This window comes from Schistocerca nitens, chromosome 3 (genome assembly GCF_023898315.1).
Source record: "Schistocerca nitens isolate TAMUIC-IGC-003100 chromosome 3, iqSchNite1.1, whole genome shotgun sequence".
In the NCBI taxonomy this organism is placed as follows: Eukaryota; Metazoa; Arthropoda; class Insecta; order Orthoptera; family Acrididae; genus Schistocerca; species Schistocerca nitens.
The window spans coordinates 515,277,753-515,299,883 of NC_064616.1; the positions used below are offsets into that span (position 1 = coordinate 515,277,753).

Below are 22,131 nucleotides of genomic sequence, written 5' to 3' on the forward strand. Positions count from 1 at the left end.
TACAAAGAACTGCTACAGTATAGTGCAGAAGATAACTGAAAGAAATGTGGACTGAGATGAACGAAAATTACAATTTTGTTCAAAGAGAATAATTACACTGAGGTCACTGGATTCATGGTGTTCCCCTGGTCAATACATAAGGGTGGGTCATGGTTCACCATAAGGTGTGTGATGAGCACAAATAACAATGCTTCCTCTGCAACATGCTCCCTTGCCATTCACAAGTTTGGTTAAGAGTTCTTGTAGCAGGAAATTCCAGTCCTCCACCAGCACAGTTACAACTACTGGATAGTCATCGGTGTATGTGGACATGCTGCAGTAAGCCTCCACAATGCCTTCTACATGTGTTCAATGTGGTTTAAGTCGGGGAAAGACCAAGCCAGTCCATTCACCAAATATCCTCTCTTTTCAAGAGCTCCTACACCTGGACTGTTCGATGCAGTCATACACTGTCATCCATAAAAATAAATTCAGGGGCAAATGGACCCTGAAAAGATGTATATGGGGAAGGAGTACAATGTCACAATAACATTTACTGGTAAGCATACTGTATTCAAAGGTTTTGAGATGTTCCACAATGCTGTAAATACTGCCATATGGTGAAGGGTGGGAAAACAACAATTATTTACCCATGTTTCATCTCCTATTCTGTGATATGGCTTGATAATACCATGGTTAATTCTGTCTGGGAAAACACCAACTCAGATGAACAGCATTTTATGTAGGTTGGAACTTAAATAGTGGCAACACCGCTGTGGAGACATTATGCAATGGAATCTACTACTGTCACTGATAGCACACATTGTTGACATATCTACCTTATGCGTGAGCAAATGGACTCGCCTGTCCCATGTCACCAGCGTGTGCACAATCAAGAGAAACACAGTCACAGTGTCACTATGGTTCAAAACAGGAACAACAGATTTGGATCAAGATTGAATGTGCCAGAGGTTGTACAGCATGACAGTCTCATCAAGGTCTTCAAGAGGCATGAAGGGAATTAGCATTGCCGTACAGAACAGTGGCACGTTGGATAAAAGCCTTCAACAAAGGTTGGCAAATGGTGGCAGACACACATCGGGCAGGTAGTCCTAGCATCTCTGAAGAAGAAGTGCAAGATGTTGTCACATTAGTGGACAATGATCGATGCCATATGATTTGTGAGCTCACCCATGAAACAGGATTAGCGCATCACAATGGATTCCGTATGACTTGATGGAAATGCAGAAATGGATGTGTTACGACATTGCTCAGATGCACTTGGAGCACTATGAGCACGAACGAGAGGCTTTCTTATGCTGTATCATAACTCTGGATGAGACATTGGCCACATCGTATGAGCCAAAACTGAAACGCCAATCCAATCAATGGTGTCATTATGGGTCGCCGCAAAAGTCGAAAGTGCGTCAGAGTCCCAGTATGGTGGAAGTTATGGTGATTCTCATATATGTTTGTGATGGTGTTATCTTAATTCATTATGTTCCTCCTTGGCAGACCATCAGTGCACAGTATTATTGTTCGTTTTTGGAGCATCATCTGCTACCAGCTTTGAGAAAGAAGTGGCCACACTTTCTGTGCAACCCACACATCATTTTGCATGACAATTGGCAGGCGCATACAGCTCAAGCTGTGGCTGCTCTGTTTGACTGGGAAGTACTGTACCATATTGTACCATCCACCATACTCCCTGGACTTTAGTCCTTGTGACTTTGATTTGATTCTGAAGATGAAGTGTTAGTGAGTTCAAATTTCATTGAATGGTTTTTAACAGTTCCTAGTGGTTCCACCTTGTGCACAAGAGCAATAATTGTGGTCACAATGCACTTTAAGGTGGTCGGCTCACATTCAGTGGGGTTGCAGCCAGACTGTATCTTGGGAAGAGGGTTGAATCAGCTGAGGCATGTCAGCAGTGTCAGAGGCTGTCAAGGATGCTATTCCCTTGGACATCACACAAAAAACTGTTGTTTTTGACCACAGAATGGTGTAAATGAGCACCTCAAGGGAAGGAACAGTTTCAAGACACCCTTTACGCCACATCCTGATATCTTTTTGTGTCAATCCTGAGTGATGGTGTCTGAAATGTTTTCTTGCACCACCCATAAGAATATTTCAATGCTGGATGTTGTGATTCTCACTTCCATCATAGATGTGTCAAGAGAAGGGTTGAGATGTGGATGCAATGGGTGTAATGCCTTTCCTATCAAGTGACCTGTCCATGATGGTGTTGGGCAGAATTCTGGTGAAACTTAGTGCCAATATGACATCATTCACCCACTCATCATTCTGAGGTCTGGCTTCTTTTTTGCATGTGTCTTCATCTTGTTGTTTGAAGCATCACTGAGCCCAAGGGTGATGTTGCAGGGCTCTATGTTTTTGCATGATTACAGAGGAAGGTTGTAGGCACTTTTAAGCCAAATTCCACAGTTCTGCTTCACAATTGGGGAAAATGGTCTTCACAATTGGAGAAAATGGTAATGCTTCAAAAAAGTGATCCTTCAATTATTCTGAATAGTGTACTTTCTACAGTACCAATCATTAGGGTTGCATCCTGTTTCATTCATGTGGCAAGGGTGCCTGATTAAATGTGTCTGCACAAACTTTTGTTAATCTAATATTGTCTTCATGGTGTCCATTCAAGCAACCGATGGTTGTATATTCCTAGATTTGTCACTTAATACTGGCTCTAGAAACTTTGTAAGTAGGTATTTAGCAGTTTAGTCGAGGTCTATTTCGAAATGTCCGCCGACACATTTGAGAAATATTTTAGATTGTGTTACACAAGCATTTTGCAAGAAATATTTATTGTAACTGCCCCATGAACCATGGGCATCACTGAGGTGGGGTGCCTCAGTGATATAGATAGCTGTACCGTACACTGAGCAGCTATAACATTATACCACTGACCTACTATTGATGTAAGCCTGTCTACGCAATAGCAGCATCACCTGGTGAGGTATGACTTCTAGTCAGACACACACATGGTGCATGTCATATCAGTGAATGTGCTGTCCATGTCTAGAATGGGGAAGACACATAATCTGAGTTTGACCAAGGGCAGTTTGCGATAACCCAGAGGCTGAGCACAAGCATTTCAGAAACTGCTTTATTTGTCAGGTGGTTGAGGAGTGCTGTGGTGAGTGTCTTCAAAACATGGGAAAACTAAGGTGAAACCAAGTCCAGACATCATAGAGTTGGGTGGCCACCCATCATTACAGGTGTCAGACATCATAGGATGGGCAGACTGGTAAAACAGGACAGGCGGCGAAGGGTGGTGGAACTAACGTCAGGCTTCAATGCTGTGCAGGGTAATGATGAAACTCTCATTTGACCATTGACACTGGATGGCATAGTGTTGCATGGTCTGATGAATCTTGATACCTTCTTCATTGTGTTGATGTGAGGGCACAAATCCTCCATCTTTCAGGGTAACAGTTAATCAATGTCTGTACTGCGGGATGAAGATGAGGTGGCCGTGGCTCCATTATCCTCTGGGGGGCATTGACATGGGTATCCATGGGTTCAGTGGAGCTCATGCAAGGCATTGTGATGGCCAAGGAGTATTGTACACTGCTTGCAGACCATGTACACCCTTTTATGACAATCATGTTTCCTAATGACAGTAGCATTTTTCAGCAAGATAATGCACCATGTCACAAAGCCAAGGGTGTAATGGAGTGGCTCAAGGAACATAGTGGTGAGATCCAATTGATGTGCTGCTGGGCCTCCACCTCACCAGATCTAAACCCGATCAAACACATCTGGGATGTGATTGAATGTGTCATCAGAGTTCATGCCATCCCCCCCCCCCCTCCCTCCATTGAATTTATGGGATTTGCATGAATTGTGTTAGCAGATGTGGTGCCAACTCCGTCCAGCATCCTACCAAGGTCTCATTGTTTTCATGCAATTGTGCATCATCACTGTTATCCATGCCAAATGTGGACATACCAGCTGTTAGGTAGGTGGTCATAATATTCTGGCTGATCCATATAGATACAACCACAACATAGGGCTATCTGTGGAGAATCCTGGAAAGGGGCAACAGCCTTTTCAGTACTTACAGGGGAAACAGTCTGGATGATTGACTGATGTGCCCTTGTAACATCATCCAACATGCCATTGCTGTATTGGTACTGAAAATGGCTGAATACAAGGGGATGCTACAGCTGCTACTTTTCCCACGTTCATGCAGCTCTACCAAATGATGGCATCCTGTTGGGTAACATATTAGAGAGGTAAAATAATCCCCAATTCAGATCTCTATGTAGGGTCTTTTCAGGAAGATTTCATCATTAAGAAAAACAAAACTGGTATTCCACAGATTGGAGTGTAAAATGTTGCAGCCTATAACCGGGTAGGTATGCTAGAACATTTGAAAAAGGATGGCAGGATGAATAGGACTTCTGGTCACGTGAGTGCAGGATCACAAACCCAAAATCAAATAGAGTTAATGCAAGAGTAGGTCTAATAATAAATGAGAAAATATGAATGTGGTAAGCTATTATGAGCAGCATAGTGAATGCATTATTGTAACTAAGACAGACATAAAACCAACACCCACCACATTACTACAAGATTATATGTCAGATAGCTCCACAGATGATGAAGTGATTGAAAGAATGTATGATAAAGTAAATGAAATTATTTAGATAGTTAAGGAATAGGAAAAAAATTGTGATGGACGACTGAATTTTGGTAGAAAGAAGAGGAAGGGAAGGAAAAATAGTGGAAGGAAGTGGACTGGAGGAGAGTAATGAAAGAGGAAGCCAATTGGTAGAATTTTGTACAGTGCATAATTTAATAATTGCTAACACTTGGTTCAGGTATCATGAACGTATGTTTTATACATCAAAGAGACCTGCAAACACTAGGAGATTTTGGATTGATTTTATAATGGCAAGACAGAGATTTAGGAACCAGATTTTAAGATATTTCCAGGGGAAAATGTGGACTCTGGCCATAATTTATTAGTTATGGATTATAGATTAAAACTGAAGAATTTGCAAAATGGTACAAAATTAAGGAGATAGGACCTGGATAAGCTGAAAGAATGAGAGGCTGCTGAGACTTTTAATAATTGACTGTAACAGGGGAAATGACAGCAGAAGACGAATGAGTAGCTTTGAGAGATGAGGTAGTGAAGGCACCAGACAATCAAATAGGTAACAGGCAAGGCCTAATAAAAATCCTTGGATATCACTGGCGATTCTGAATTTAACTGATGAAAGGAGAAAATATAAAACTGCAGCAAATGAAGCAGGTGACAGGAAGTACAAACATATAAAAAATGAAATTGACAGGAATTGCAAAATGGTTAAGAAGGAGTCGCCATAGGACACATGAAAGATGCATTTGTAAGAAAGATACACAGCTGTATGAATATCAAGAGCTGAGATGGAAAACAAACACAAAGCAAAGAAGGAAAAGCTGAAAGGTGGAATGAATATATAGAATGGCTATACAAGGGTAATGAACTTCAAGGCAATATTGTAGAAAAATTTATTATGAAACAAGGACTCTGGAGTAGATGACATTCCCTCAGAACAACTGATATCGCTGGGAGAGCTAGCTGTGGCTAAGCTATTCCACCTGGTGAGCAAGACACATGAGACAGGGGAAATAGCCACAGACTTAAAGGGTAATGTAATAATTCCAAATCCACAGAAAGCAGGTGCTGACAGATCAGAATATTTAGGAACTCTTAGTCTATAACAATATTATGAAAAGGAAAGTTGCTACTCACCATATAGCAGAGATACTGAGTCGCAGATAGGTACAACCAAAAAACTGTCACAAATAAAGCTTTTGGCCATTAAGGCCATCATCAACAATAGACAACAAACATGCACACACACACACACACACACACACACACACACACACACACACACACACACACACACACATTCAACTCACGCACACGACAGCAGTCTCAGGCAACTGAAACCACACTGTTAGCAGCAATACCAGTGCATGATGGGAGGGGTGATTGGGTGAGGGTAAGGAGGGGGTTGGGGCGGGGAAGGGAAGGGATAATATGGTGGGGGTGGTGGATAGTGGAGTGCTCCAGGTTAGATAGAGAGCATGGAAGAGGTGGAGAGGGGGGGGGGGGAATAGCAGAAAAGGAGAGAAGTGAAAAGACTGGGTGTGTTGACCAAATGACAGCTATGCAATGCTGTAATGGGAACAGGGAAGGGGTTGGATGGGTGAGGACAGTGACTAATGAAGGTTGAGGCCAGGAGGGTTATGGGAATGTAGGATGTACTGCAGGGAATTATGAATTCACCACCAGGATTCTGACTACATCTCGTCATGCCCTGAAATGAGAAATGTCCTGTCCACTATCCTTCCCACCCCTCTCACAGTGGTATTCCACCATCTGCTGAACCTACACAATATACTTGTCCATTCCTACACAAGCCCTGCTACTAACCCCTTATCTCATGGGTCATACCCCTGTAACAGACCTAGATGCAAGACCTGTCCCAGACATCCTTTCACCACCAACTACTCCAGTCCGGTCATGATCATCACCTGGATTCGTGAGTTCCTGTCAGGAAGGTCGCAGTTTGTAGTGATAGACGGCAAATCATCTAGTAAAACTGATATCAGGTGTTCCCCAGGGAAGCGTACTGGGACCTCTGCTGTTCCTGATCTATATAAATGACCTGGGTGACAGTCTGAGCAGTTCTCTTAGGTTGTTCGCAGATGATGCTGTAATTTACCGTCTAGTAAGGTCATCCGAAGACCAGTATCAGTTGCAAAGCGATTTAGAAAAGATTGCTGTATGGTGTGGCAGGTGGCAGTTGACACTAAATAACGAAAAGTGTGAGGTGATCCACATGAGTTCCAAAAGAAATCCGTTGGAATTTGATTACTCGATAAATAGTACAATTCTCAAGGCTTTCAATTCAACTAAGTACCTGGGTGTTAAAATTACGAACAACTTCAGTTGGAAAGACCACATAGATAATATTGTGGGGAAGGCAAACCAAAGGTTGCGTTTCATTGGCAGGACACTTAGAAGATGCAACAAGTCCACTAAAGAGACAGCTTACACTACACTCGTTCATCCCCTGTTAGAATATTGCTGCACGGTGTGGGGTTGACGGAGGACACCGAAAGGGTGCAAAAAAGGGCAGCTCGTTTTGTATTATCACGTAATAGGGGAGAGAGTGTGGCAGATATGATACGCGAATTGGGATGGAAGTCATTAAAGCAAAGACGTTTTTCGTCGCGGCGAGATCTATTTACGAAATTTCAGTCACCAACTTTCTCTTCCGAATGCGAAAATATTTTGTTGAGCCCAACCTACATAGGTAGGAATGATCATCAAAATAAAATAAGAGAAATCAGAGCTCGAACAGAAAGGTTTAGGTGTTCGTTTTTCCCGCGCGCTGTTCGGGAGTGGAATGGTAGAGAGATAGTATGATTGTGGTTCGATGAACCCTCTGCCAAGCACTTAAATGTGAATTGCAGAGTAGTCATGTAGATGTAGATGTAGATGTAGATATCCCATCAAAGGCAGAGATACTTGTGAAACCAGTCACGTGATCTACAAGGTAAGTTGCAACCACTGTGCTGCATTCTACATAGGCATGACAGCCAATAAGCTGTCTGTCGACATGAATGACCACTGAAAAACTGTGGCCAAGAAACAAGTGGACCACCCTGTTGCTGAACACGCTGCCAAACATGACATCTTTCATCTCAATGACTGCTTCACAGCCTGTCCCATATGGATACTTCCCTCCAACACCATCTTTTCTGAATTGCACAGATGGGAACTTTCCCTGCATACATCCTATGTTCCTGTAAGCCTCCTAGCTTCAATCATACTTAGTCGCTGTCCCCACCTATCCAGCCCCTTCCCTGTTCCCATTGCAGCACAACACACAGCCATTATTCCATCATCACACCCAATCTTTTTACTTCTCTCCTTTTCTACTACACCCTCCCCCCCTCCCCCCCATTTTTCCCCTCCCCCCACTTGCCTGCTCTCCGTCTAACCTACAGCATCTCACTGTCTGCTGCCCCCAGCCTCCTCCTTAGCCTCATACAGTCGTCACTCCCATCATACACTGGTGCTGCTGCTCGCATGCAGTGTGGTTTCAGTTGACTGAGACTGCAGTCATATGTGTGAGTTGCATTTGTTTGTGTGTGTGTGTGTGTGTGTGTGTGTGATCTCTTGTGGATGAAGGCCATAATGGCTGAAAGCTTTATTTGTGACAGTTATTTTGTTGTGCCTACCTGCGACTCAGCATCTCCACTGTATGGTGAGTATCTACTTTCTTTTCATAATATTGTTACATTCCATCCTGGATTTTTCATTTTTTGAACACTTAGTTTAATAACTAATGGTTATAAAGCACTGACATGAACTATTTACAGAAGAATGGAAAAAAATGGTAGAAGCCAGCCTTGGGGAAGATCAGTTTGGGTTACAGAAACATGTCAGAACAAGCTAGGCAATAGTGACCCTGCAACGTACCTTAGAAGATACAGAAAGGCAAACCGACCTTTATAGCATTTGTAGTCACTGAAGAATGAAATAAAGAGGAAGTGCAGGGAAGCTAAGATGAAAAGGGTGCATAAAAAATGTGAAGAAATCGAAAAGGAAATGATTGTCAGAAGGGCTGACTCAGCATATGGGAAAGACAAAACAACTTTTGGTGAAATTAAAAGCAAGGGTGTTTACATTAAGAGTGCAATGGGAATTCCACTGCTAAATGCAGAGGACAGAGTGGATAGGTGGAAACAGTACACTGAAGGCCTCTATGAAGGGAAAGAGTAGTCTGATGTGCTAGAAGAAGAAACAGGAGTTGATTTAGAAGAGATGGGGGATCCAGTATTAGAATAAAAACTTAAGATCAAATGAGGCAGAAGGATAGATAAAATTTCAACAGAATTTAAAAATCATTGGGGGAAGTGGCAACAAAATGACTGTTCATGTTGGTGTGTAGGATGTATGAGTCTGGCGACATACCATCTGAGTTTCAGAAAGATATCACCCACACAATTCTGAGGACTGCTAGAGGTGACAAGTGCGACAATTATGGCACAATCGGCTTGACAGCTCATGCATCCAAGTTACTGACAAGAATAATATACAGAAGAATGGAAAACAAAATTTAGGATGTGTTATATGACAATCCGTTTGGGTTTGGGAAAGGTAAAGTCACCACAGAGGCAATTCTGACATTGAGGTTGATAATGGAAGCAAGACTAAAGAAAAATCAAGACACGTTCATAGGATCTGTTGAACTGGAAAATGTGTTTGAGAATGTAAAATTATATAAGATGTTCAGAATTCTGAGAAAAATAGGGGTACACTATAGGGGGAGATGAATAATGTACTATATGTACAACAGCCAAGAGGGAATAATAAGAGTTGATGGTCAAAAACGAAGTGCTCGGATTAAAAAGGGTGTAAGACAGGGATGTCATCTTTAACCATTACTGTTCAATCTGTATATCAAAGAAGCAATGACAGAAATAAAAGAAAGGTTCAGGAGTGGGATTAAAATTCGAGGTGAAAGGATATCAATGATGCAATTCACTGATGACATTGCTACCCTGAGTGAAAGTGAAGAAGAATTTCAGGATCTGCTGAATGCAATGAATAGTCTAATGAGTAAAGAATACAGATTGAGAGTAAATCAAAGAAAGACAAAAGTATTGAGAAGAAAGAGAAATGAGAACAGCAACAAATTTAACGTTAGGTTTGATGGTCACAAAGTAGATGAAGTCAAGAAATTCTGCTACCTAGGCAGCAAAATAGCCAATGATGGATGGAGCAAGGAGGACATCAAAAGCAGACTAGCACTTGTCAAAAGGGCATTCACATTCCTGGCCAAGAGAAGTCTACTAGTATCAAACACAGGCCTTAATAGAGGAGTAAATTTCTGAGAATGTATGTTTGGAGCACAACATTGTATGGTAGTGAAACATGGCCTGTGGGAAAACCGAAACAGAAAATAATTGGCGCGTTTGTGATGTGATGTCAGAGATGAATGTTGAAAATTATGTGGTCTGATAAGACAAGAAAAAGGGGGTTATGCACAGAATTGGAGGTGAAAGGAATATGTAGAAAACAATGACATGAAGAAATGACAAGACGATAGGAGATCTGTTAAGAAATGAGGGAATGACTTCCATGGTACTAGGGGCAGCTGTAGAGGGCAAAAACTTTAGAGGAAGACAAAGATTGGAATACATCCAGCAAATAATTGAGGATTTAGGTTGCAAGTACTACTCTGAGATGAAGAGGCCGGGGGAAAAAAAAGGAGAGAAAGAGATTTGGAGAAAGCTTTAGACAATGTTAACTGGAATACACTTTATACTTCTGAAGATAATAGGGATAAAATTCTCAAGAAGCAATTGGTTAATTAGAATTTGCACAGAAATCAGACCACAGTTACGAAATTCGAAAGGCATGAAAGGGGAACAGTGGTTCAGAAGGGAGTAAGGACTATCCCCAATGCTATTCATTCTGTACATGGAGCAAGTTGTCAGTGAAGGAAAGCAAGGAGGAATTTGGGAAGGGAATTAAAGTTTTTGGAGAGGAAAAAAAAACTTTCTGGTTTGCCAATGACACTGTAATTCTGTCAGAGATAGCAAAGGACTTGAAAGTGAAGTTGAATGGACAGCATCTTCAATGGAGGATACAACACGAGCATTAACAAAAGCAAAACAAGAGTAATAGTTGAAATAAATCAAGTGATGCTGAGGGAATTAGATTAGAAAAAGAGATGTTGAAAGTAGTAAATACGTTTCACCATTTGGGCAGTAAAATAAATTGTGATAACTGAAGTAGAGAGAAACCTTTCTGATGGCTTGAGTATAGCCTTGTGCAGAAATGAAATGTGGATGATAAGTGATACAGAAAGAAAGAAAACAGAAACTTTTCAAATGTGATACTACAGCAGAATGCTGAAGATTGGATTTATTTATTTATTGGTCCTGTGAATCTAGGACTGTACAGTGTACAAAAGATATTGGACCATTCGTTAATTACAATACACATTCCTTGATTTTTGCCTTTTTTGTCAGACATCATTTTAACAAAAGATAAAATTATACAATAATTTCTTACTCTACACATTTTATAAAAACAGTCTTAATCAGTGAGGCAGTTTTGGTTTTCTAGGTATTCCCTTACTCTATAGAAGCAGTGATCAACCAAGTAATCCTTCACAGTTGATTTGAACTTGGTTAAGTCCATTATTACTTTTTTGATTTGGGTAGTGCATTGTACAATTTGATGCCAGGGTGGAGTATGCCTTTCTGTAATAGTGCTGTGTTTGTCTGCTGTACATATACATAATTTATTGGTCCTGTGTGGTAGCTATGTACAGATCCATTACAGGTGATGCTTGGACTTTGCTGTTTACTTTTTCTTTAAAATAGTTACAGTTTAAAGTATATAAATACATGGAAGTGGTAGTATTTTGTTTTTCCTAAATAGTGTCTTGCATGATGATATTTGATGTAACCCTTGCATTAATCTAATAATCTTTTTCTGCAATCTAAATGATTTCTGACTAGCTTCACAATTTCCTCAAAACACTACACCATATTTCAATATTGAATGAACATAAGCAAAATATATGGTCCTGAGATCATCATGTGTTGTGCAGTTTCTTATTATTCTCATTAAAAAACATGTTTTGCTCAGTTTTTTGTCTGCATAGTCCAAGTGTGTATCCCATTTCATGTTTTGTTGACTCCATACACCGAGAAATTTTGTACTCCCATTTTTTTTTCTTTTTCTTTCTTTTTTTTCAATTTTTTTTTGTCCACTTATTTCTACAGGAGGATTTGCTGGTGTCCTATTCTGGGTGGTGAAAATACCCATTGCAACAGTTTTTTTAGGTGTCATCTGCAAATTGATATAGCTTACCGTTTTTAATGTTTATCTGTAAATTTTGTACATATAATTAGAAGAGAAATGAACCCAATACGGAACCTTGGGGAACTCCATGTTTGACCACTAACAAATCTGACTGGTGAGTTTTGACTGTCCCATTTACTTCATATATTATCTCTATGAGCTGTTTTCTTTCATGCAGGCATGATTTAATACAGTTATGTGCTGCTCCCCTAATACCCCAGTTCTGAATATTACCTAGTAATTTATCATGATTGATGGTATCAAATGCTTTTGACAAATCTAGGAATATACTTGAGTTATGTTCCTGTCTATCTAGGGCCTGTAGAGTTTCATACAGAAAAGAAAAGATTAGTGATTGCTCCTAAAACCATGTTGAGATGCTGTTAGCACATTATATTTATCTATGAAATTTGACAATCTTTTATAAATGAGTTTCTCTAGAATTTTAGAAAAAACACAGACAATAGAGAAACTGGTCCACAGTTTGAAACCTCTTCCTGGCTTCCTTTTTTGTGTAGTGGTTTAACTTTAGCTATTTTTAAACTTGTTGTAAAGCTGCCAGTTGAGGAAGACAGGTTTACAAGATATGTCAGTGGTTCAGAAATTGAGTCTACACATTTATATAACAAAATCTTGTATGTTATCTATTCCTGATGACTGTTTTGATTTTAGAAGCTTCAGATGAAGAGGCTTGCACAGGATAAATAGAGTTGCGTAAGACCAATCTTTGGACTGAAGATCACAACAACAGCACATACTTTGTAGGCTGATAGCTTTTTTTCCCAAATCATATAAACAAACTGAAGTCTGCTTCCTGCTTTAACTGTGATTTAGTTGCAGTGACTGAATCATTTTTCCATCCTTGCAAGTTGTTTATTTAGGTGTATGAGTTGACTGATTCCAGTTATGCCTCACTGATACTGTAGTCATAGCATACTATGGACCTTCATTTTTTATGACTCCTGGCTATTTTATGATTTATTATGCTGTTGTTATGCTGGACCAGTATGTGGCCATGTGCACATCATCAATGTCACACTGAAAGTATCATATGAAGAGGCTTTAGACATGTACTACTAATGATTGTATATTCATGTATGGCAACACATGCCTCACATTGTTATACAAACATTAAGTGCATATTGTAACGTATGCTCTTTTGTAGTTCATATATTAAGGATTGTTGATATGACATAACAGTACTTACAGTGTGGTGCTCAAAATAGGCACTTTGTTGATATTGGTTCGATGTAATAACATTTTAAAATAAATTCTATGCTGCTAATGTTGATTATTAGTCATCAAAAATGAAGTCCACATATCTTGCATGAGCTCTAGAGCAGCAAGAATATAAAACATAGCATACTGCAGTTTTATATTTTCTGAAGTGCACAATTTTACATTTCTGAATAATTAAATTATCAGTCATTGAACCATTTCAAAATCTTATCAAGATGTAACCAAATATTTGTAAACCTTTGTTCACATAGTTCTTCATGGTAGATAATTGCATCATCTGCAAAAAGTTTGAAGTGGAAGGCCACGAAAATAAAACATGAACATTGAGTGTGCCAACACACTTACCTAGGGCATGCATGAACTTACTTGTACATCTTTCAGTAACCCTCCATCCAAGATAAAAAGCTGCATCCTACCTACAAAGAAATCCTCAGTCCAGTCATCTAGTCACAAATATTGTTTGATACCCAATATGATCATACTTTTACTGATAAGTATGGTGTGGTACTGACTCGAAAGCTTTTCAGGTGTCAAGGAATACTGAATCTACCTGACTGTCTTGATCCATGTAATTCAGGATATCATGTGCGAAAAATGCAAGCTGAGTTTTGGGTCGCCCATATTTTTTCAATCCATGGTGGCTGGTATGAACGGGGTCATTCTGTTCAGGAAACATCCTTACATTTGAGCTCAGAAAATGTTCTAAGCTAGATTCAATAATATTGGATGACAGTTTTACATATCATTTTTGGTACCCTGTAGATAAGTGTGATTCATGCTTTCTTCCAATTAATGGGCACAGTTTTTTGTTTCAGTGATCTATGGTATGTTGTGGTTAAGAGAGGGGTAACTCAGCTGCATATTCTTTATAGAATCTGAAATGGACTCCCTAGAGCTCTGGAACTTTGTTCAGTTTTCACGATTGCAGCATTTTTTGATAGCATTTGTCACACAGGCATGAACAGCACTCAGACAATTAATTCTTTCAGAGCAACAGTTTTTAAGGTAGACTATGACTTTGATACACAAGACAGTATCTTTTTCAGTAGCACCAAGTGTGTTACTTACAGCTTTGCTGACTGTATTTTGTAAATACTTATTGGGTTCCTCAGTTTCTTATACATTTATATGCTTATACTTATTTGACTCTTTTTATTAAGTCATGCACTGTCATAATAAATGTTATTAGTTGAGCTTCAATATAAGAGAGACAGTTAACTATAGGATTTACACTGACATCAAAACTGCAACAGATATTTCATCACTAATGTGATTTTATTATAACAATATCACAAAACAGATTAATGACATTAAAATAGTACAGAGTATTTGGGTTCTGTATTTAGCTCAATTGTATCACATAACTTACTTTGATCACTAGTACGCAGCCTGATATCTGGATTGAGGGTAAGCAACCAGTATGGTAGACCACCCTGTAAAACAAAACTACAAATTTGGCAAAACATCTTAGACTTAGATTAAAATATTGAAAACATATTTTTACTATTAGATTCACTCACAAGTGAGTGCATAAACTTGGTGATATTATCCAATGTTTGTATTACAGTTAATCAGCAAAAAGACTGAATGGATGCGTTTCCCGTTTATAGATACAGACCATATTCTTACATGATAATTCTGATCTATAGCATGTTTTCCATAAACATATCAAGTAATATCCTCCTGTGTAATGGCAAATACATTCCACATAAAGTTATGGACTATTTCAGATTACATTTTGTGCAGTAATAGATTGACATACAATCAGCAGAATCAGTCCTGTTTTTAAACTGATAGACTTTCATTCTTCCTTTCCAGTACGACTTCTGAGCAAGAATCATCAACTTTATGAACCTCCTTATACTCAGGCAGACATTCCTGGAAGAATTTAGCCTTGTTGGTCTGATTACTCTTCCTGCAAACACTAAGGAACAATGATGTTCATAATTACAATACCAGAAGGAAAAATGGCATTCATTACTCTGCATTAAGGATATCTGTAGTATAAAAACGGGTGCACAATGTTGGATGTTAAATTTTTGTAGCTTAGCCAGTGACAGATAGCAAAGTAAAATTTGAAAACAAACTGAGAAATCTTATCCTTGACAACTCCTTCTATTCCATAGAAGTATTTCTATTATTGTAGTGAGCAAAAGATGGTGGATAGGAATTACCATCTCACATCTGTATATTTAATTGAAAAAAAGAAAAAGAAATGCTCATAAATGTTCAGCATCTACAAATTAATTTGTGATTTGTAAGTAAAACTAATTAACTAACAGATGGCAACAAATCTGCAAGCTTTGAAAATAAAATGTGTGTCAACACATCAATATCCACAACATTTTCAATATTTCCTGTACATTCATTGCTCTATCTACAAATAAATTACTGTCTACAATGTAGTTTCCTGTACATAGCCATCCAGGATCACACCTGGCCCAAGTTTCACAGCCTGTACACAACACCTGTTATTCTCACTGGTGAAGATACCACTGTACCTAAATCATTATCATGCATGTTGCTAGTCACACACTCATTTACTTTAACAGAGCAAACATTACTTGATATGGCACTACAGCATTTTCAAACTCTAAATTCCCACAAGGTACTGGAGCTAATAATCCCACAATCTTACTATTTTCTGCACAAATAATCTCACACTGTCAACTCCCCCCCCCCCCCCTCCCCTGGTTTTTGCTTCCATGCAAATACCACTCTTATTTAATCTCTCAAGTCTCCCTATATGCACAACATTTCTTATCCCAAGATCAATGAATCATTCATTGTCTCTAGTCCACCACTTGTCCCATATTTTTCACCTCATCTTCACATAAGCAGGAGTAGGTACACTGGGCACATGTGCATGTTCCTTACCATAGCATCCAGTTTCTTAGTCATACACATATTATTTGCTTTCAGTGCAGTTAACTGAACTGAGAAAGTTCACTACATTTCCTCAAGGGCACTCCCCTGTGTTTTCAACCCTTGCATAACCATGCATGTTACAGTTACACAAAAAAACAAATGACAAGAGAACAAAATAGAATGGTGAGAAGGGCACTTAAATATAATATCAACATGACCCTTCTTACTGTAACTTAGTTCCTTCACCTGAGTGGTGGCTCGTGATTACTGCTTTACACAAAAAACAATTTGCCATACTCCTTGCTCACAACAAAATACATTGTCTGTTCCAAACAGTGCAACATAACATAACTTTTTAACAACCCTCAGAACACTATCTGAGTCTACTTTACCCAAATTGTGCATATAAACATAATTACAACTCTGGGAGAACACCCCTGACTTGCCGTGATGCTTGCAACAAGAGAAACAAAGATCCTGCAGTCATCCCACTGCATGTTGATGCTGCAAGTTGTAGCTGCCAATTTAGAGGTGGTGGCAACCACTTCTGACACTAATTGTAGTGGCAATGTGAATGGCCATTATGGTGACAGGTGGTGCTGGTAGGCGATATGGTTGGGATATTTGCAGTTCACCACCCTGAGCTTTACTACAGTGGGCTGGTGGCAGCTGTCAGGTGGTGATCCATAATGGAAACAGTACTGGTTGAATAATCTCTTTATTTTGTAAGAAGCTACAGCATGTAACAGTTACCCAGCAAATGGACAACATGTAACTTCTCCCCTCAAGTGATGGTGGCAGCTGAATAGGTTATGCCATAAGCATGGCAGCTATAATTCTGAATCAGCTGTTCAGTACAAAGTGTACCAGGCTAGGCAGGATTAACCATAGTGCCCAGCATTGATGATGGTGGCAGAGTGTGCCCACCACACCGGGCGATAGTGGACGGCTATAATGTGTATCCTCATGGTGTGATCAACAGTGACAGTATTTGCCCACTCAGGCAATTAAGACTGGACAGCTAGATGGCCCAGGTTTGAATCCTGGTCCACCAGGAAGGCAGATGCCAGTCACTCAGTGGGTGGTCCACTGGTGGAAAGGCTCCAAGGTGGCAGCATCCAGACAATGGCTAGTGAAGACAATGTATGATAGTGGCAGCTTGCTGACTCATCTCAGCTTGATGACTTGTGGACGTCCACTCATTGGCTAGTGGCTGACAATGACAGCATAAGGCCAGTCTAAGTTAGGCAGTATGTATGCAAACTGAGTCTGCTAGTGTTTCTGAAGTTGCAGTGCTCCTCATGTAAGGCCAATGGTGCCAGGTGTAATTGTTGGGCAATGATGACATCATTTGCCCAGTTTTCCCGTCATGTCAGCCCTGCCAAAAGCCCATTTGGTGCTGTAATGTGTAGTAACTCCTCTATTTGGAGGCCCTGGGTGGTATCATTTGCAGTGTGAGCTTACTGAATACATTCTTCTGCGTCATCACACCTAGTTACTGAGGTGTCTAGCAACCCCCCCCCCCCCCCCTTATGACACCAATTTGCTGAGATGGTCACTAGAGTTGTACACTTTGCCAGTTGGAACCAATATGTGGGTAAGAGAAAAAGCCATGTGAAAGTTGATCTTTCACAGCACACAGTGGAGCTTGTGAGACATTGTTCTGGCTCGAGGAGACTTCTGCCAATGATGCACTGTGGGAAGGTACAATGATGCATAGCACTGCAAGAAGGGTTCAATCTGTAATTACCTTTCAAGTAAGGGGAGTAATTGGAGCTATTTATCAACGTAATGGGTTTGGTGATATGATAGGTGGCTTCTGTGTGAGCACTGTCTTCGGGGAAAAATTTTGCTGGAAATATGTTGTGCCACTTTGTCAAAGCCATAATGCAGATATCACCAGCTGCTAGCCATGAGGGGAAGTTGATCAAGATAACTCCAAGTGGAAGAGTTGCAGCATGACAGTTGTTCATTGGACTAAACATGGAGATGCATACACAATATTCAAACGGGTTTCTGTCTTTCTTAATATTTGTGTTACTACCCCTAGTTACAAATAATAAGGAACACTAACTTACCATATCTCTTTCTGCACAAATATAAGGTCCAACTCGGAGAATCACTAACAGTCCCTCTTCTTGTGCAATGTCAATGAAATGTAAAAGATCAAGATCTCCACTGAAAATGTATTCCCCAGGTTCCGGAGCATGTTGACTCCACTCAACGTACCTGTGGGTTATTTGATTAAGTATTTCAATTTTTTATAGTTAACAAAATATTGTATTTGTTTTGATAAGTAATGGTAATAAGAAAAGAATACAGAATGAGTGGGGAATGAAACCAATACATTTTCTGTACAAAAACATTGAAAAATATGAGAAAAAAACTATTACATACAAACATATTCTGTAAATTTTATTAAAGAAAAATTTCATTATGGTAACATATGAGAGATGCACAATAACAAAAATCTATCTGCAGATATGTGCTAGCCACATGTAATGTTCAATACATGCTTCTGTTACATTACTTGTTTAATATAAAGAAATTGCTGTTAATTAAAGGAACTTGAAATTTATTTTTAAACATCCCTCTTCACTCTACATTTTTTTTTTTATATCCGTGGATGGATTATGAAAGGTATTTACAGCTTTGTAATTTTCTTGTCTCTTAGCTAAAACTAGAATCTGTAAAGAATAACACAAATCATTATAAATTACTATTGTAATTGTGAACAGCATTTAAAATGAAGGTAACTGTTAGTACGAAATTTCAGAAGAGTGTAAATGAGCTTTTTTTAACGCTGAGAGCTGTTTAAAGAGATGGGTACAAAATGTAAACAGTTGAAACCCCATACAGTTCTAAATTAATTATTTTTAACCATTAATATCTCTGGTCCAGATGAAGATTTAGCCCAAAATACTGTAGTGTAGGACATCATTGAATGGAAATATTTTAACTTACTGACCACAATGGTTAAGGCAGTGGACTCCCTTTGAAGGAGAACAGAGTTCATAACCCTGCCTGAACATATGTATTTAGTTATATCCCAACTGCATTATGTGCAATCCTGAGTTAGTACAATACTGGTGTATACTAAAAAGGTAGCGTTGTTGCATATTTTCTGCAGAAAGAGATGGTGAAGGCAGTGTATATTGCCACTTGAGTGCCAATCGCTTAACATAGATATTTCCACTCTGTGCTCATCCTAAACCACAGAGGTGGGTACATTATATTTAATAATTCAGAAATAATCATGGAGAAACTAAACTGTTTTGTGTATTCAAAAACAATAGCTATTATATAGCTGTATAGTATGTGGTGAGTTTGAAAAAAAAATCATTTACAAAAGACAGTTATAATATTATGAAAATGTGATGTTTTGATTTATTTCTCACAGTCAGTTTTTATGGGAAACCTGTAAATGGCAATGGCACCCACAGATTTTTCCAATATCTACTGAAGAATTTATGGGTTTCACAGCCTCTGCCTACTGACACTGATCTGAGGCAAGAGAGTTAGGGGAGGTTAGGTTTTACTAAACCTCGAGGTTACTTGGACCATCACATAAATTAACTATTCATAAGAGAAAATTATTTTTTCCTACCATAAATTCGTTTTGATAGGTTCAGAGTGCTATATGACCTTAGATGGCTGCTATATGTCAGCTAAATTCTTTGATATACACTGTCCAGTCACATTAATGCAACCATCTGTCAAAAGTCAATGGCATTGGCAATAGCCACCTTTTACAGTGTGAACAGCTGCGACACATGCAGAAAAAGATTTAGTGAGGTTCTGGAAGGTATTGATAGAGATGTGGAACCATGCCAACTCCAAAGCAATGGCCAGCAGTGCTAGGTATCTCAGTTGAAGATCTGTGACATGAACAGCTTGTCTGAGGTGGTCCCACAGATTCTAAATTGGGTTTAAATCCAGGGGGTATCGTGAACTCGTCCTGGTGCTCTTTGAACCATATAGCATACACGGTGAGCTGTGTGACACATTGCATTGTCCTGCTTGTAGATGCCACTGTGCTGAGGAAAAATAAACAGCATGTAGGGGTGGACATGGTCCCCAAAGATAGATGCATACTTGTGTTGACCCACTGTGCCTTCCAGAATGATGAGGTCACTCAAGAATGCCCTCTGGCCAGACCCCTCCGACAATTGTTGCATGGTGTTTACTTTCACAAGTTTCATTCCATACGGCAATGGCCATCTGTCCAATGGAGCATTAAATGTGCTTCATCTGAAAAGTTAACCTGTCACTACTCAGTGGATGTCCAGTTGTACTGCTGTGAAAATTCCAGCCTTTGTTGCCAATAAACTGCAGTCTGCATGGCTGCACGAACCAGGCACTTGCTGTGAAGGCCCAAATGCAGCAACTTTCACTGAACAGTCACTGAGAAGACACTGTTGGTAGCCCCTAGGTTCATCTGTGAGATCAGCTGCTCCACAGTTGCATGTCTATTCGCCCATGCACATCTCTGCAGGCTTTGTTCAGTTCTCTCATCTATTGCCTGTATTGCACCACAGCTGCCTCAGTACCAGTCTTGGCTAGTGTCATTTTGTCATGCATGGTATGCTTTAACAATGGTGACACAAACTTAGCTATTTTGGAAATGTTCCACCCTTGGCCAAAAAGCCAATGACAATGCCATTTTGGAAGTCAGATAAATTGTTCTATTTCCGCATTACAACAACTGCACTGTTCTCTACATTCACCTGACACACTTCATATATCCACTGTTAGTGCTGCTAAATGTCATCTGTGAGTGGTTACTGCATGTTGACACAAACATAAGCAGTGGTCACATTAATGTGACTGGGCAGCGCATATAAAAATGTTAAATCCACTGGTAAGAGTAATTTTTTTCACATCTAACAAATTCTCCTAAAGTTTTCATTACTGATAGTGCACTGTTTTGTTTGTTTGAGTTAGATTCTCCGTCCATTGCTTTATCGTACTGTATGGAATATAATCTGTGCATGGAGCCATTTTGCCACCATTGTGAAGATTGCTGATAAAGTGAAGATGGAGTTAACTGGACCACCAAAGTTTGAGGTTAAGTAGAAAAATTCAGTTAATCCCACTAAGTTGCTGATGAATTAATTCAATGAGTAATTTCACAGGAGCCCCCACTATTGCCTCCAGAATTACCATACATGAAAGAGGTCTTAGTGTCAGTGGTATTGAACCTTTCAGTTAAACATATTTGCTGACCAATATTTTTTTGTCAACCTATGTAATGGGCAGACTTCTGCCAGTTCAGCTGCAAACTGTAGGTAACTCACTGGGAGAAGTTGCAAGCAAATCTTCAGATGGCAATGTGGAAAACCTTGGACATCAGACAAAAGCTCAGCAAATAGAAATTATTCATCCTCCACAAGTTTTGCCATATCTTAAGACCGGTGCATGGAAAACAATAAGAGGTAGAAAGAAAGGTAAATCAACTGTTGTTACCAGTACACCAGGTAACCAATAGTTAGGCACAGCAGCAAAAGTTAGAAGATCAAAGGAATTGCAAAAAAAGCATACATTAAATGAAGTAAAGCCTTCACTAAAACGTCAGAAATTGGTAACGAGCAGCGGCAACTCTGATGATGCTGATCATGTCCAGTACTCCAGTACATTTATTCCTCTGATAATGACTTGCACATACAATGAAGTGCCAAAGTAATTGGTATAGGAATGCATATTTAAATACAGAGATATGTAAACAGGCAGAATGTGGCGCTGCAGTCAACAATGCCTATAGAAGACAACAAGTGTCTGGAGCAGTTGTTTGATCAGTTACTGCTGCTACAATGGCAGGTTATCAAGATTTGAGTTTGAATGTGGTGTTATAGTTGGCATACAAGTGATAGGACACAGCATATCCGAGGTAGCAATGAAGTGGGGCTCTCCCATACGACCATTTCACAAGTGCACCGTCAATATCAGGAATCCAGTAAAACATCAAATCTCTGACATCGCTGTGGCTGGAAAAAGATACTGCAAGAATGGGACCAACGATGACTCAAAACAATCATTCAACATGACACAAGTGCAGCCCTTCCCCAAATTGTTGCAGATTTCAACACCAAGCCATCAACAAGCATCAGCATGTGGACCATTCGACGAAACAT

The 22,131-nt window shown here is 39.5% G+C and overlaps 1 protein-coding gene across 1 annotated transcript in view; it reads right to left on the bottom strand.

Annotated features, from left to right (window-relative positions):
• Positions 1-22,131, bottom strand: part of LOC126248435 (beta-galactosidase-like) — a 287,520-nt gene that overhangs the window by 111,092 nt on the left and 154,297 nt on the right. The window contains exons 3-4 of the mRNA XM_049949413.1: positions 18,079-18,229; positions 14,502-14,565 (exon numbers count right to left, since the gene is read on the bottom strand). Of these exons, the coding sequence (XP_049805370.1) occupies positions 14,502-14,565; positions 18,079-18,229 (215 nt within the window). The remainder of the gene's footprint in view (positions 1-14,501; positions 14,566-18,078; positions 18,230-22,131) is intronic.